The sequence below is a fragment of the Salvelinus sp. IW2-2015 genome, linkage group LG18 (genome assembly GCF_002910315.2).
Source record: "Salvelinus sp. IW2-2015 linkage group LG18, ASM291031v2, whole genome shotgun sequence".
NCBI classification, from domain to species: domain Eukaryota; kingdom Metazoa; phylum Chordata; class Actinopteri; order Salmoniformes; family Salmonidae; genus Salvelinus; species Salvelinus sp. IW2-2015.
Genome location: NC_036858.1, coordinates 60447638 through 60464900, shown reverse-complemented (window position 1 = coordinate 60464900; position 17263 = coordinate 60447638). Strand labels below are relative to the sequence as shown.

Sequence of the window (17263 nt, the reverse complement as noted above, 5' to 3'; positions counted from 1 at the left end):
ATAACGATGGTCATTATGGCCAAACAGTTCTATTTTGTTTCATCAGACCAGAGGACATTTCTCCAAAAAGTACGATCTTAGTCCCCATGTGCAGTTGCAAACCATAGTCTGGCTTTTTATGGCGATTTTGGAGCAGTGGCTTCTTCCTTGTTGAGCGGCCTTTCAGGTTATGTCAATATAGGACTCGTTTTACTGTGGATATAGATACTTTTGTACCTGTTTCCTCCGGCATCTTCACAGGGTCCTTTGCTGTTGTTCTGGGATTGATTTGCACTTTTCTCACCAAAGTACGTTCATTTCTAGGAGACAGAACGCATCTCCTTCCTGAACGGTATGATGGCTGCGTGGTCCCATGGTGTTTATAGTTGCGTACTATTGTTTGTACAGATGAACGTGGTACCTTCAGGCGTTTGGAAATTGCTCCCAAGGATGAACCAGACTTGTGGAGGTCTACCATTTTTTTCTGAGGTCTTGGCTGATTTCTTTTGATTTCCCCATGATGTCAAGCAAAGAGGCACTGAGTTTGAAGGTAGGCATTGAAATACATCCACAGGTACACCTCCAATTGACTCAAATTATGTCAATTAGCCTATCAGAAGCTTCTAAAGCCATGACATCATTTTCTGGAATTTTCCAAACTGTTTYAAGGCACAGTCAACTTAGTGTATGTAAACTTCTGACCCACTGGAATTGTGATACAGTGAATTATAAGTGAAATAATCTGTCTGTAAACAATTGTTGGAAAAAGGACTTGTGACATGCACAATGTAGATGCCCTAACCGACTTGCCATTTCGGACTACTACACAACTATTGATTCAGAACCACAGAGAGTTACTGCAAGTTGCAAAAAAAACAGGAGCTGCCTCCACTATTCCAGCACCATTTCAACTTCAACATTTCAACATCATCAAATCACCTCTSCTTAGTCTAATACAGTGACAACTAAAAGATACCAAAAACAATTTAGTCCAATCAATGTCAGCTTCTGTGTGTGTGTGCGTGCGTGCGTGCGTGCGTGCGTGCGTGCGTGCGTGCGTGCGTGCGTTCATGCAAGTAGAAAAACATTTCGACTCACCCTACTTGTATAGAAACGCCAATGCCATCCTCCTCTTTCATGTTGATGACATGGTATATCACTCTGTCATACAGTACACTATTTTATGTTTTGTTGCCCTAGGCTACCTGGCTAAAATGCTTGCTCGCTAGCCGAACATCCTTTCATGGGCAACGTTAGCTAGTTAACATTAGCCTTCTACATCTAGCTACATATTTAATTCCATCCTCAGGCCAAGGGCACAATGTATGAATTTATGGTTGGATTCGAATTGCAGTTCTAATCATTGGCCAGTACGGAGAAGTAAAATGATAAGTCCAAATCTCCATCCATGGCTAATTTAGGAAAGGACCAATTTTAGCTAGCTAGCGACCGGAGGACAACAACACAACGAGATGCAACAATTCAAGATGTTTCTGTCAGTGACGTATTGCTCTTGATGTGACGTGATGTGATTGGAGTGAAGCTAAATCCAAACTGGCTTCCCTTGAAACTTTTTTTTGGTGCTTCAGGACTATTCACAGTTGAGCTCACTCAGTTTAGCTGAATGCTGATTGGCTATTATTTTATACTTTTTTATCAAGGTAGTCCAAATGCTCGCTGGCTTCCCTTGCATTCAATGCTACGGGCGGCAACAATGTCATACTCTTTTTGACCGAACAGCATCAGATAGTTGGCCTAKACACAGGGTGGCTGTTTTGCTCGTTCGGATGCTTTCTCCGGGGAGATACATTCAGCCTCTTACGAATTGAAGGAAAATTATTTTATATGGGTTTTGTATATGTTTTTTTTCTTGGTACATTTTCGCGGGAAGCCTGGCTTCCCTTGGAACCATMAATACAAGCCACTGATTGTAGGGCAGTACATGTACATTGAACAACACAGCAGCTTGTCGGCYTATTTTGTTATTTCTGTATAACAAAACATTTACGACGAAGTTGGCTCTTTTATACTGGGGGTCAATGGGAAACAATGCTTTTTTTCTTCAATTTGTGGGCGTGGTCGAGGGGGAATTCCTTATTATTACGTGAATATTGACTCTCAATATTCATTCCATTTAGACTTTGGATTTCTTCCTGACAACAACGGCTGCCATTATCACCGCATTATGGAACTTTGAGGGTTTATGACATAGCCCGTCTAGCAATTAAATAGGATCTCTATGGTTACAACCCATTTCGGGGCTATATAGAACCCTTTTTAAGGTTCTTTATAGAACATTTATGGAGAATGGTTCTATAAAGAACCTTACTCAATATCAAAGGTTATAATTAGATACTTTGAAGAACCATCATGTTTTTTTTATTCTGGTCAGCCATATTATATCCCAAAAATTCCTTAGGTATTATTATTGTGTTAATGGACAAGTTAAATCAGGTGTGCTAGTCCTGCAACAGCGGGGGCTCCCTGAGGAGAGAATTGAGAACCACTGATTTAGTCAGCTTTTCTCAATTGACACAAGTCACCGTAAATGTTCATAGTAATATCACAGATAGAACAATGAGACCGATATTTCACCGGATGTATAAATATGACGCATCCGCTTGGCGGATGGTAGTGAGAGGAAGCCCAGCGGCCGGCAATGGATGAAGATTTTGGCCTACATTCTGCAAAATTTCTCATCGCTGAAACATTTGACCTCAATACAGTTTTCTGTTCCCAAAACTAGAATCTGTTATGAACAGAGTGGACAATTTTTTGTAAAACTTAGCCTTTGCCAAAGTTGTAAAAAATCACGTTGTTTATGAGTACAAAGGCGAATTGAGTTATTGCACACGTACGTGCACTTCACAGAGTAGGCATTCCCTAACGGAAATATGCAGATGTATGCTAGAATGCTCCAGTTGGATCTCGTTAGCTCGTGCATGGCTCTGCCCATCTCCTTGCTTGTTCTGCCCACTGTGACTCATCTGTTCCCATTGGAAACGACAGGCTGTGGTCTATCTTGGTTTATTTATACAAATCTTTGGTAAAATGTAACGTGTACGTCTTCTTCTTCTTTGGTATTATGGCAGTCCGCAAACAAATGTTGAAGGTGCATGCTGCCACCTAATGTATTGGCTGTGTATCAGCCTACTATTCTGTAGTATGACTTCATTACACTTTGTGAAAAAGTTGCCCTACAACCTAACCCTACATCCATTAAKACCCAATCACTATTCCACTACTTTGGCCCTATCTAATTCCACAACTGGCCAGCAGCCTGGGAGGACGGGACACTGTTGTTCAAAACACCTTGTAACTCTGCTGCAGTAAAATCTTGTACACCCAAGTACTTCTCTGCATCTGCCACCACAACATCTATCTTCTGTGATTTATGTTCCATTCCTGCGTTAACGTTGTCCAGGAAACGCTAAAAAACCAACCTTACTGAAGCACATGTTATTCCTATCACTCTCTATTGACCTCAGCCTACTTACAGGAATCCCCTTACGACCCCATCTTCCTCTACTACTCTCTATGAAATGGCCATATATACAGTATATATTTTTAATACAGACTAGCTAAAAAATAAGTGAAAATGTACAAATTATCCAATGGACTATGATCATTTTCAGGGGAAAAAGTGGAGGTGCCAAACATAAGTTTGTACCCCGTCATTTGAATTTGCTCCATGGCTCAGGGGGACACAAGGCTGTTTGGCACATCTCAGTCACCAAGAGGAAGAACCTTGCAGCTGTTTCTGATTAATAAACAATGCCATGCTGGTGGTTGGTAACATTCAAATATAACTAAGCCCGGAAAAGAATTTGTATGTCCTATCATAGGAAATACACTGCAATCACATGGATTTGCATGAAGTGAGCAGTTCAGATTTGTCACTTCAAGCCCAAATATTTCATACTTTGACTAAAACGATGACTTATTGACTTAAAATCATTGTGCAACATCAGGGGTAAGCTCTGGTCATCGTCTTTCAGCTCGAAAAAGTGGAAGAGAGAGAAGGAGCGCGAGAGACTAACACACCAGAATGTTCCTCTGACCGGAGTATCAGCTGTCATTTTCTGTTCGTTTTCCCACAATTCTTCATGATGAATCTGCGAAAATGACCAGCGTTCGCTGGCATACAGCAGGTCGTCGCTACAACACAACTCTGATGACAGCAAGCGATAGAAGACCCATGCGTAATTCTTTAGGGCTCCCACCCAGCCTACTAGAGACAGCATGAGAGACTTTACTCCGGTACACGATCTACACATGCAGCCTGATTCCGTCTGCGTCCCAAATGGCACCCTATTCCCTAAATAGTGCACTACCTAAATAGTGGGCTATGCACTCGTTATTGTTATTTTATTGTGTTACTTTTTACTTTAGTTTATCTGGTAAATATTTTCTTAACTCTTCTTGAACTGCACTGTTGGTTAAGGGCTTGTAAGTAAGCAATTCACGGTAAGGTCTACACTTGTTGTATTCAGAGCATGTGAAATAGGGTGATATTTGGGTGGCAGCACCTGATTCTCTGTCTCATAGGGGGACTAATTTACAATCCTCCTGACGTGCTGTGATGACCTGCTTTGTGATGTAATTGTCATAAAATCCAAGAACAGGATACAGAGAAAGAGAGAGAGAGGGAGAAAAAGACTGAAAGAGAGAGGGAGACAGAGAGCGATGGAGGAGGAGAGCTGGCAGGAGGGAGAGAGAGGGGGGAGAGGCTGAGAATGAGAAAGACAGAAAGAGAGGGGAGAGTGGCTGAGTGGAAGAGCGAGGCAACTGAGAGAGACACTTTAACCAGAGGCTTGATAAAGAGACAATGTCACAGGCCAGTTGGCATGCAGCAGTATCACTCTTCTTTCTCTATTATACAGTATAGAGAAATGATCAGACGTCACAAGACAGAGCTGGAGCAGGACACACAGCCAAAGTTCGATCCCCTATCTGTTTACTTAGCACACAGCAGAATAAACCAGGGAAAGGGAAAATGAGATAGACGGATGAGAGAGAGGTAGAAGATAGGTCGTCATTGTAAATAATAATTTGTTCTTAATTGACTTACCTGTATAAATAAAGGTGAAATAAAAATATACTAAAAATAGGCGATTGAGGGAAAAGATAGGCAGAGTGAAAGATGACAGGAGTTGGTTTAAGTGATGCAGAAGGATACTAAGTAGCGTTCTTCAGTTTATCCCCGTAGGGGAACCCTTTATCTAGGGTTCTCCCTAGAACCCTTTATGTAGGGTTCTTCATAGAACCCCCTGTATATGGTTATTCCTTAAATTATTTATGACAATACATTATTACACATATCATAAGGCCTTTCTTTCAGGGCCTAGTTATACCATAGCACAATGGTGTTAGGAAACTCCTAGTTTACAGGCCACATCAGGCCTGCAAGTCACATTATGCTGGCTGGCAAAGTGAATCCAGCCAGATATCCAACAGTTTAGTTAGATTTTTTCAGAATGACTGCCAGTGTTAGGATCATTGTGCGGAGACTACCTAAGCCATTTAAACTGGAACAACCATTTCAGTGTCGGGTGCAAAAAACCTAACTGATTAGATTAGTTTAGAAACGTTTATGTTATTTCACTTTGTGTAGCATAATATTAATCAATCAATCAATGTAAATGCAAAAACACAAATATTAAAAACAATTCTAAAAATCTARCTGCAGTAGAGCATGCTGAGTAATGATAATGATTATGGTAAAAGTTTGCCTAACTAGCCTAACTTCTTGACAACTCATCTGAAACATGATATTTTTATAAATCAAGGTTAAATGTTGCTGTGTGCTCAGCATTTTCCTCAAATGGTCACCTCKTTCAGATAAAGATGAATGTACCTGGTTTATTGTGTGGTATTCCTCCTGCTGGCTGAGGCTCACTCCAGGCTGTCAGTTGTCACTTCACTTTTCAGAGCGTGAGGGAGTGTGAYGCCACGGCAAAGATGCATGATGACTCTGCAGTGTGATTGGTCAATAATCTAACACATCTAGGGTGTGTTGTGTGGTTGTCAGCTATTAACTCATTCATTGCAGGAATTGACACATAATGTGTTGGAAAATGTTGTCAACACAGTGTTTAAAGTAACACAACATGTGCCGTCCCTAACTAGACACAGGGATGTGTTAAAAAATAACACAGTGTTTCTAAGAGTGTACATTTTTCCTCAATAAAGAAGTTATCAGCAAAGTCAGAGCTAGTAGGAAAAAATACATGTATTACTTTTTAATGTGGGGAGAGAATTAAACTGAGAGGATTTATTTATGCCACACACACTCACACACACACTCACCACACACTCGCACACACTCGCACACACTCGCACACACTCACTCACTCACTCACTCAAACCTCACACACACACACCACACACACACACACACACACACACACACACACCACACACACACACACACACACACACACACACACACACACACACCACACACACACACACCACACACACACACACACACACACACACACAACACAACACACACACAACACAGACACAGCAAACATGTATTCCCTTACCAGTACAGTATAGCAGCTACTGTAGCCAGTAGCCTGTTTGCTCTTACATAGACAGGCTTCCCTCTGTGTTCAAACAAGCTCAGTGCAGGCATGGAGAATCAATGGCTTTTCCCCCTATGACGTCTGGCTTTCCCAGCACGCCACGCAGTGACGCACACGCACACACCCACACCTTGCACAGACACACACACACACGCACACACCCACACCTTGCACAGACACACACACACACGCACACACCCACACCTTGCACAGACACACTCGTCACATATAACGGCTGCTGGTCGTAGCGCTCTGAAGCACTTTCAATTTGGCCAATTTCTCAGTGTGTTTTTCACCCATGTTTTGTCCGACGCAAAGGTTGGCTGGAAAGAAGAGCAGACAGAGAGACAGTGTTTGTGGCAGAGTCATGGGTGAAGGGAGTGTAGGTTGTTGCTATAGGCAGCTATCTCACTGTAAAGGTTTAATATTCTACACACATCCTAATGCCTCTCACACAAACCCAGCAGAAACCCCCAACTGGAYGTGCATCAGTCTCCTCAACATGAGAGTAAAGTGGTGTTATGTACTGATGCTGAAAGCTAAGTCACTCAGGTGGATTCATCCATTTGTAGACCCTTCTGTCACACACACATGCTAAGGACCTAGCGTAGCACACACAGCAGAGACTATTTATAGCTAGAGTTCCACAACAGTAGATATTGAATATGATTTCTCCACAGGCCTTAGCTAGTCTCCTGATTAACTCCCTGCCTATGTATCTGCATCCTGCTGCTTGCTGACGGTCCTACATGAGCATATTAGGGGCACATTCTTAACAATATACAAGCAGTCGTATGAACCTCTCATTCCTAGCAGTACTGTACGTCCAAACCACTGACATACACTACCGTTCAAACGTTTGGGGTCACAGAAAWGTCCTTGTTTTTTAAAGAAAAGCTATTTTTTTGGTCCATTCAAATGACATCAAATTGATCAGAAACACAGTGTAGTCATTGTTAATGTTGTAAATGACTATTGTAGCTGGAAACAGCTGACTTTTAATGGAATACCTACATAGCGTACAGGGGCCCATTATCAGCAACCATCACTCCTGTGTTCCAATGGCACYTTGTGTTAGCTAATCCAAGTTTATCATTTTAAAAGGCTAATTGATCATTAGAAAACCCCTTTGCAATTATGTTAGCACCGTTGAAAACTGTTGTTCTGATTAAAGAAGCAATAAAACTAGTTAGACTAGTTGAGTATCTGGAGCATCAGCATTCGTGGGTTCGATTACAGGCTCAAAATGGTCAGAAACAAAGCACTTTCTTCTGAAACTCGTCAGTCTATTCTTGTTCTGAGAAATGAAGGCTATTCCATGTGAGAAATTGGCAAGAAACTGAAGATCTCATACAAAGCTGTGTACTACCTCCTTCACAGAACAGCGCAAACTGGCTCTAACCAGAATAGAAAGAAGAGTGGGAGGCCCCAGTGCACAACTGAGCAAGAAGACAAGTACATTAGAGTGTCTAGTTTGAAAAACAGACACCTCACAAGTCCTCAACTGGCAGCTTCATTAAATAATACCTGGAAAACACCAGTCTCAACGTCAACAGTGAAGAGGCAACTCCGGGATGCTGGCCTTCTAGGCAGAGTTGCAAAGAAAAAGCCATAGACTGACGAGTTTCAGAAGAAAGTGCTTTGTTTCTGACCATTTTGAGCCTGTAATCGAACCCACAAATGTTGATGCTCCAGATACTCAACTAATCTAAAGAAGGCGAGTTTTATTGCTTCTATAATCAGGACAACAGTTTTCAGCTGTGCTAACATAATTGCAAAAGGGTTTTCTAATGATCTATTAGCCTTTTTAACTTGGATTAGCTAACACAACGTGCCATTGGAACACAAGAGTGATGGTTGCTGATAATGGGCCTCTGTACGCCTATGTAGATATTTCATTAAAAGTCATTTACAACATTAACAATGTCTACACTGTATTTCAGATCAATTTGATGTTATTTTAATGAACAAAACATTTGCTTTTCTTTCAAAAACAAGGACATTTCTAAGTGACCCCAAACTTTTGAACGGTAGTGTATATACATACTGTCCTATGAGCCTCTCATTCCTAGTGGTACTGTACGTCCAAACCACTGACATATATACATATAGTCCTATGAGTATGTTGTAAATCTGAAGTGAACTAGAGTGAAGTGCAGAACCTCGTACTTAACCCTTCATCCAGATACAGACTGAATGCAGTAGGTACAGACTCAAAAAGGTGTTTCAAAAAGCATACAACATTTTTGAATTGTGTAAATTATTTTGTCTGCACAGGGGAATCATATCCCCTCATCCTTTACTTTAAATAAGATGAGGAGGACGAGTCACGGTGGTGCTTTGTCCTATTAGTGACACACAGACAACACACACACACGCACACACACAAAAAACACGCACACACACACCTTCCCTACTCCTATTGTGTAAAATTGTATTTTAGAATCTACTTTCATTAATATCTCAACATTCTACAGTAAGAGTTATTTCACCTGCATATAGCATTGGGAGGAAACAATGTGACAATACTGCCCCCTGCAGGCGAAAGCTAGTAACTGTAAGATACAGTGGTGTCACTACAATGTGATGGGTTATAATAGGGTCCGTGCTATCTGAGATCCTTGGGACATCCCTACCCCATTGAAGTTGACAATTAAAATGGTTAGGGTTAGTGTTAGGGTCACTTAAGGGTAATGGTTAAGGTAAGGGTTAACGTTAGGGTTTAGGGTGGGACCACAGGAGGTTGGTGGCACCTTAATTGGGGAGGACAGGCTTGTGGTAATGGCTGGAGTGGAATTAGTGGAATGGTATCAAAAACATCAAACACATGGTTTCCATTGACTCCTTTCCAGCCATTATTATGAGCCGTTCTCGCCTCAGCAGCCTCCAGTGGTATGGACGTCCCAAGGATCCCAGATAGCACAAACCTTTAGTAATAGTGATCCTTGTGATATCACACACGGAATGTGTTCTAAATTCTATATAGTGCACCGCATTTGAACAGGGCCCATAGGGCTCTGGTCAAAAGTAGTGCACTATATAGGGAATAGGGTGCTAGGGTGCCATTTGGGACACATCTACTGAATCAGTTTGAAATGTACTGAGCAAATGTATGTTTTTGTCATTGTGTCCTTGTATACTCAGACAGAAAATAMTCATGCTTGCCAGATTCAGACAGAGTGATAACAATGCTATTGGATGAAGTGTATGGCAACTACATGTGTTTACCCATGAATGATATGTTGTGATCATGTTAGATAGGTGGTCCTGTTTGGCTCAGATGGTAGAGCATGGCGCTTTGCAATGCAAGGATTATGAGTGATTCCCGCTGGGTCCACCCATATGTAAATGTAAGCTAGCTGGTCTATAGGTTGCTTTGGATAAAAGTGTCTGCTAAATGGCTTATTTATTTATACTGAACAAAAATATAAACGCAACATGTAAAGTGTTGGTCCCATGTTTCATGAGCTGAAATAAAAGATCCCAGAAATGTTCCGTACGCACAAAAAGCGTATTTCTCAAATGTTGTGCACAAATTTGTTTACATCCCTGTTAGAGAGCATTTCTTCTTTGCCAAGATAATCCATCCACCTGACAGGTGTGGCGTATCAAGAAGTTGATTAAACAGCATGATCATTACACAGGTGCACCTTGTGCTGGGGACAATAAAAGGCCACTCTAAAATGTGCCGTTTAGTCACACAACACAATGCCACAGATGTCTCAAGTTTTGAGGGAGCGTGCAATTGGCATGCTGACTGCAGGAATGTCCAGACCAAGTGAAACCATGCCAGCCCAGTACCTCCACATCCGGCTTCTTCACCTGGGGGATCGTCTGAGACCAGCCACCCGGACAGCTGATGAAACTGACTATTTATGTCTGTTATAAAGCCCTTTTGTGGGGAAAAACAAATTCTGATTGGCTGGGCCTGGCTCCCCAGTGGATGGGCCTGGCTCCCCAGTGGCTGGGCCTATGCACTACCAGGCCCACCATGGCTGCACACCCTGCCCAGTCATGTGAAGTCCATAGATTAGGGTCTAATGAATTATATGAACTGTTAACTCAGTKAAATCTTTGAAATTGTTGTATGTTGTGTTTATATATTTGTTCAGTATAGATAGACACAGCATTGTTGGATACACAAATACATCTCCACCTGATGTGACAAGACAGACAAGACAATATATAACTCTACTATCTTAGGCTGCATACAGTGCCTTGCAAAAGTATTCACCCCCCTTGGTGTTTTTCCTATTTTGTTGCATTACAACCTGTAATTTAAATTGATTTTTATTTGGATTCAATGTAATGGACATACACAAAATAGTCCAAATTGGTGAAGTAAAATGAAAAAAATTACTTGTTWAAAAAAATGCAAGAAAATACAAAAGGGAAAAATGGTGCGTGCTTATGTATTCACCCCCTTTGCTATGAAGCCCCTAAATAAGATCTGGTGCAACCAATTACCTTCAAAAGTCATATAATTAGTTAGATTGCACACAGGTGGACTTTATTTAAGTGCCACATGATCTGTCACATGATCTCAGTATATATACACCTGTTCTGAAAGTCCCCAGAGTCTGCAACACCACTAGGCAAGGGGCAACACAAAGCAAGCGGCACTATGAAGACCAAGGAGCTCTCCAAACAGGTCAGGGACAAAGTTGTGGAGAAGTACAGATCAGAGTTGGGTTATAAAAAAATATCTGAAACTTTGAACATCCCACTGAGCACCATTTTTAAAAAATGGAAAGAATATGGCACCACAACAAACCTGCCAGGAGAGGGCCGCCCACCAAAACTCACGGACCAGGCAAGGAGGGCATTAATCGTAGAGGCAACAAAGAGACCAAAGATAACCCTGAATGAGCTGCAAAGCTTCACATCGGACATTGGAGTATCTGTCCATCGGACCACTTTAAGCCGTACACTCCACAGAGCTGGGCTTCACGGAAGAGTTTCCAGAAAAAGCCATTGCTTAAAGAAAAAAATAAGCAAGCACGTTTGATGTTCGCCAAAAGGCATGTGGGAGACTCCCCAAACATATGGAAGAAGGTACTATGGTTAGATGAGACTAAATTTAGCTTTTTGGCCATCAAGGAAAACGCTATGTTTGGCGCAAACCCAACACCTCTCATCAACCCAAGAATATCATCCCCACAATGAAGCATGGTGGTGGAAGCATCATGCTGTGGGGATGTTTTTCATCGGCAGGGACTGGGAAACTGGTCAGAATTGAAAGAATGATGGATGGCGCTAAATACAGGGAAATTCTTGAGGGAAACCTGTTTCAATGTCCAGAGATTTGAGACTGGGACGTAGGTTCACCTTCCAGCAGGAAAATGACCCTAAGCATACTGCTAAAGCAACACTCGACTGGTTTAAGGGGAAACATTTAAATGCGTTGGAATGGCCTAGTCACAGCCCAGACCGCAATCCAATTGAGAATCTGTGTTATGACTTAAGGATTGCTGTACACCAGCGGAACCCATCCAACTTGAAGGAGCTGGAGCGGTTTTGCCTTGAAGATTGGGGGGGAAAAAACAGTGGCTAGATGTGCCAAGCTTATAACCCAAGAGACTTGCAGCTGTAATTGCTGCAAAAGATGGCTCTACAAACTATTGACTTTGGGGGGGGGGTGAATAGTTATGCACACTCAAGTTTTCCGTTTTTTTGTCTTATTTCTTGTTTGTTTCACAAGAAAAAATATTTTGCATCTTCAAAGTGGTAGGCATGTTGTGTAAATCAAATGATACAAACCCCCCAAAAATCTATTTTAATTCCAGGTTGTAAGGCAACAAAATAGGAAAAATGCCAAGGGGGTGAATACTTTCGCAAGCCACTGTATATAAGGCCATGATTCTCATTTAAATAGAATGCCAWTCATGATTACTGGGAAGGATTGCTGTTGCTGTGTGTTTGTGAGTGTGTGTGTGTGTGTGCTTGCATGCGTCCGTGCCTGCGTGTGTGTCAACATTTTCAGATTGACAGCAGCACTCGAGACAAACACCAAAAACAAGGCTTTGGTAGAAATTGTTCTTGTTTCCCATCTAATGGGATCTGGCGTTTGAATTGTTTAGAGAGTGGGTCTAAAATTGCACAAATATGGAAAAAATAGCTTGTTAAAAAAGCAATTATAGAAACAGCACAATAGCCATTCATAGAGCATGTTAGCTATTGGTGAATGGCTTCATTACTCAATGTCCCAATGTCATTGGCTGAGAGAGGAGGAAGGATGGAGGAGAGGGGAGGGAAGGATGGAGGAGAGGGGAGGGGAGGGAGGAGGTAGAGGGAGGGAGTCATTTAGTAATCTTGGCAACATTTCGACATGCTGGTCTCTTGAATGTTGGCACCAATTTGACATTTAGCGAATTGTGTTATGTCCAGACAAGACAACACGGTCTTGTCCAACCAGACCAATGTCGACAATCCTGTACTGTCATGGCTGAGATACTGTAGAAGACGCTATGTGTTTGCTCAGGGGCTGACCAATGTCTCTCCTCCGACTGTCTGTACAGATGAGCTAGATCCACCTAAAGAAGACGTTGACAACCATACAGCCATGGAGCAAGATAACCTGGACTCACAGACAGGTAACATGGATACATATACATCCAGGTAGTTAACACAAGCACTATCCTGAAGCTGGTATCTGTTCTGTCCTTCTATCCTGTGTGTGCCACCCACCACTCTGTGTCAAGCTTCAAGTTTATTTTGCCAGTGTAGGGAATACATTAACATTCTCCCTCATCACACCAGCTCTCAAAACACATCGTCACTACTACTCTGAATGAACTTCAGTTGTCCGACTTACAGGAATAAGAAGGATAAACAAAGACATATCAATTATGTATAGCCTTGGATGTGACAATGACAAGTTGTCATGAGTTTGTTATTTTAGTTTTTAACTAGGAAGTGATGTCATTGTTATTATATAAGAAGTACAAACACACACACACACACACACATACATATTCACACACAGCAAATTCGCCAGATTTTTTTTTTTTAAATGAACACTGAGAGTGTTATTAAATTAACACTGGAATTGTGGACTCTGTGGACCCTTATACACATTTGAATAGTGTTAAATTAACACACTGCTTAGTGTAAAGCGTTATTCAAATAAGCCTTGCCTTTCGAGTAAATTGTTACCACCCATGACTGTATTTGTTAGTGACAGAGACATGGTTGTTGCATTCATCCATTTTCAGTGCTATGGACTTCACCAAGTCAGATCCTATAAAAGAAAATAAATATATATTATCTAACACAATAGCTGTGTTTGAGTACCCATACTAACATACGGTATACTACATACTTAATGAGCATATACCACATACTATATACTATTAGTTCATTTTAGTATAATGTAAATGAACGGTATCCTTTCAGTTGAGTGTACTAGCGCTTCGCCTGACTACCGGAAGTTGATGTTGTTACAATACAACTTCTTGCTAGCTTATTAGTATAACAAATTATTAGACATCTTACGACTTCATTAACTATGTCCACTAAGAACACACAACGACTATAGCACTTAGCTAAGAATGACGTGAATAATCAAGTCAATAAACGTTGGGTAACAAGAAAACATTGGGTAGTTAGTTAGATAGCAGATAGTTAATATACTGGCAAGTTCGATGTAGTCAACTAATGTTAGGTAGCTAGCTAACATACCGGTACATACAAGCAACTGCTGTAATTATAACTTTATGCTATGCGGTTTGTATAGCTAGTGTATCTAACAAATTGTCAGCCAACATAACGTGAAACGTAAGTTATTTGAAAAGTCATTACTTTTTTATTTCATTCCTCAACATTTTCATAACATTTCTCATAATTAATTAAAGCAATGAATATTTACTTTTTGTACTTACATTTATATCCGCTCTCGTCGGACTTCGGCTGCATATTTTATGCCATTTTCTTCAAATCTGAAAATMMTGTGAAGCCACACCCATTTTCTGAAGAATTGCATTATGGGCCCTAAAAGCACAGAAACTGTGTTCACTGCTTGTATACTTCGATTTTTGGKGAATGTAGTACGACATCCGGGAACTTTTTGGCATACTAACTATATCCATACTATGACCAATAAGCATACTGCATACTCAATTTACGTCACAAATAGTATTCAAACCCAGCTAATACCATACGTTGTTCATTAGGCCTTATTTTGAGAGCCTACACTGTAAAAAACGTAACTTCTCTTTCCAGTAACTTTTAGTTACTAGTGGGTTGTACCATATGTGAACTGATGATAATGCTAACTCTGGAATCAGTGTGGCACGCACATCAGTATGACACACACACAATCAACATCACACATCCAACTCAGACATTGAGTGTGTGTGTGTGTGTGTGTGTGTGTGTGTGTGTGTGTGTGTGTGTGTGTGTGTGTGTGCTCTGCTCAGCCATATATCTCCCTCCAGAGACAGCAAACCAGGTTACGCAGTTACTCAGTAGTTCGCATATTCACAAGCAGAGAGATGCATTTATACTGGAAGGTAATGGGAGAAGAGAGGAGGACGAGAGATAGAGAGAAGAGGGGGAGAGAGAGAGAGAGGAGAGAAGGAGGGGGAACGAGATATGGAGCGAGAGAGAAGAGAGGAGGGGGATTAATAGAGAGAAGAAGAACAGACGGGGAGAGGAGAGAGAGAAGATGGGGATAGATAGAGTAGAAGAAGAGAAGAGAGAGCGGGGAAAGAGAGGAGGCAGAGAAGAGAGATGGGTGATAATAAGAGAAGAGAGGGGGAAGAGAGGAGAGGGAGGAGAGAAGAGACGGGGGAAGAGAGAGAGAGGAAGAGCACCGAGAGGGGAGAGGAGAGTAAGGAGAGAAGGGAGAGAGAGGGAGTCGGACCTCTTATTTATCGATGGGTGTAATGTATGGGACTCACGGAAGAAAGAGTGTAGACTGACAGTGTAAATTCGTGCAGGGCTGCGATCTTCCAGCGAAAGAAGATGGCCACCCTAGAAATTAGCCGTGGCGGGACAACAGGATCGGAATGAAAGCAAAATTGGCTTCGCCTCGGGACGAAAAAAAAGCTCAAACGCGCAGGACGAGTTAACGGGTGTTGGGCAGATTTAATTTCGTTGCTGGCACTGTGCAAAGATAAGTGATAAATCTAAAAACAGATGAAGCTGAGCAGTTGTAAGGGTAAAGGACGGAAAATTTGGTATTGTCCAAACGAAATCGCGTGACTGGGATACTGGCGGTTAAGCTGGACGCAAACGAACAGGCAATATGGGCAAGATATAAATGCCTAAAAAAAAAAAAAAAAGAAAAAAAAGAAAAAAACAAAAAGAAAAGAGGAAGGAGAGGGGGAAGTAGAGAGAGAGGAAGAGAGGAGAGAAGGTGGGATAATTAGTGGCATCTACGAGAATAGGGAAGAGAGGGGGAGAGGAGGAGGGAGAGAAGAAGAAGGGGAAGAGCGGAGAAAAGAGAGAAAGAGAAGAAGGGGGATTGGAGAAGTAAGAGAAGAGAGGGAAGCAGAGGAGAGAGAAGAGGGGGGCGAGAGAGAAGGGAGAGAGAAGAGAGGGGGATTAGAGAGAAGAGGAGAGAGGGGGAAAAGAGAGAGAGAGAGAGGGAAAGAGAGGGTAGAGGAGAGAGAGCAGAGGAGAGGGGGAAAAGTTATGAATGGGTTTTGTAATTCTTTTGGGTTTATTAAGTTTATTTGCAGGGACTAGCTCTAGAAGAGACAGACCACCGAAGAGAGAGAGAGTGGGAGAGTGACAGACTAGAGAAAGACAGTCAGATAGATAAGTGATATAGTAGATAGATAGATAGTAGATAGATAGCTAGATAGATAGTATAGATAGATAGATAGATAGATAGATAGATAGATAGATGATAGATAGATAGATAGATAGTGAATAGATAGATAGATAGATAGATAGATAGAATGATAGCTAGATAGATAGATGGATGGTGGATGGATGGATGGACGACGGACGGACGACGGACGGACGGACGGACGAACGGACGGACGGACAGACAGACAGAGCTGCATATAGTTACAAGCCAAAGAACCCTATCTGGTACATTTAGAACCATTATTTTAGTCTGTGTGTTGTTCTCTTGTGACGAGACCTTTGATAGGCAGCAAGAGATTTGCACGTTAACAAAAAAAAAAAACAAAAGAAAACAAACTTAGCTACCAACATATCAGATCTTCTCTGTTTCTCCATTGGTCTGAGCTTTTACTTTGGACAACAGGCTCTCTCTACGTAGTGAGTCGATAATATTAATCTATTATTTCCCCACAGTTTCTAACACAAGGACAAAGCAACACCAATGAAGGATTGGAAACGCTAGCTCATGGAATATTTGTCATAGCCTGCACTCTTAAAGGGATGTTTGGTAGCCTAATATTAGCACTAGTTACACTGTACACAAAGCAGACCAAAAAGAAATTTCAATGGCTGGAATTATGTTAGCGGCTAGCCTTCATCTTATTGCCCATAGGGCTTCTTCCATAGGCTTCTCTCATGGAGATGGGTGGGTGGGCTGCAGTATCAACCAATCCATCTAATGTAGAGATGTCACTAGTGTCTGTCAGACTCTCATACACACCACACACACAACACACACACACACACACCACACCCACCAACACACACACAACACCACACACACCACACACCACTGTGTCATTCCTGGAAATAATAAAAACGATGGCTGGTCTCAC

General features: G+C 41.7%; 1 protein-coding gene across 2 annotated transcripts in view; it reads left to right on the top strand.

Annotated features, from left to right (window-relative positions):
- The window catches only part of macrod2 (mono-ADP ribosylhydrolase 2), a 1308647-nt gene that overhangs the window by 1244306 nt on the left and 47078 nt on the right, over positions 1-17263 (top strand). For both annotated transcript variants that reach the window (XM_024007574.2, XM_070448731.1), the window contains exon 12: positions 13091-13165. In XM_024007574.2, the coding sequence (XP_023863342.2) occupies positions 13091-13165 (75 nt within the window). The remainder of the gene's footprint in view (positions 1-13090; positions 13166-17263) is intronic.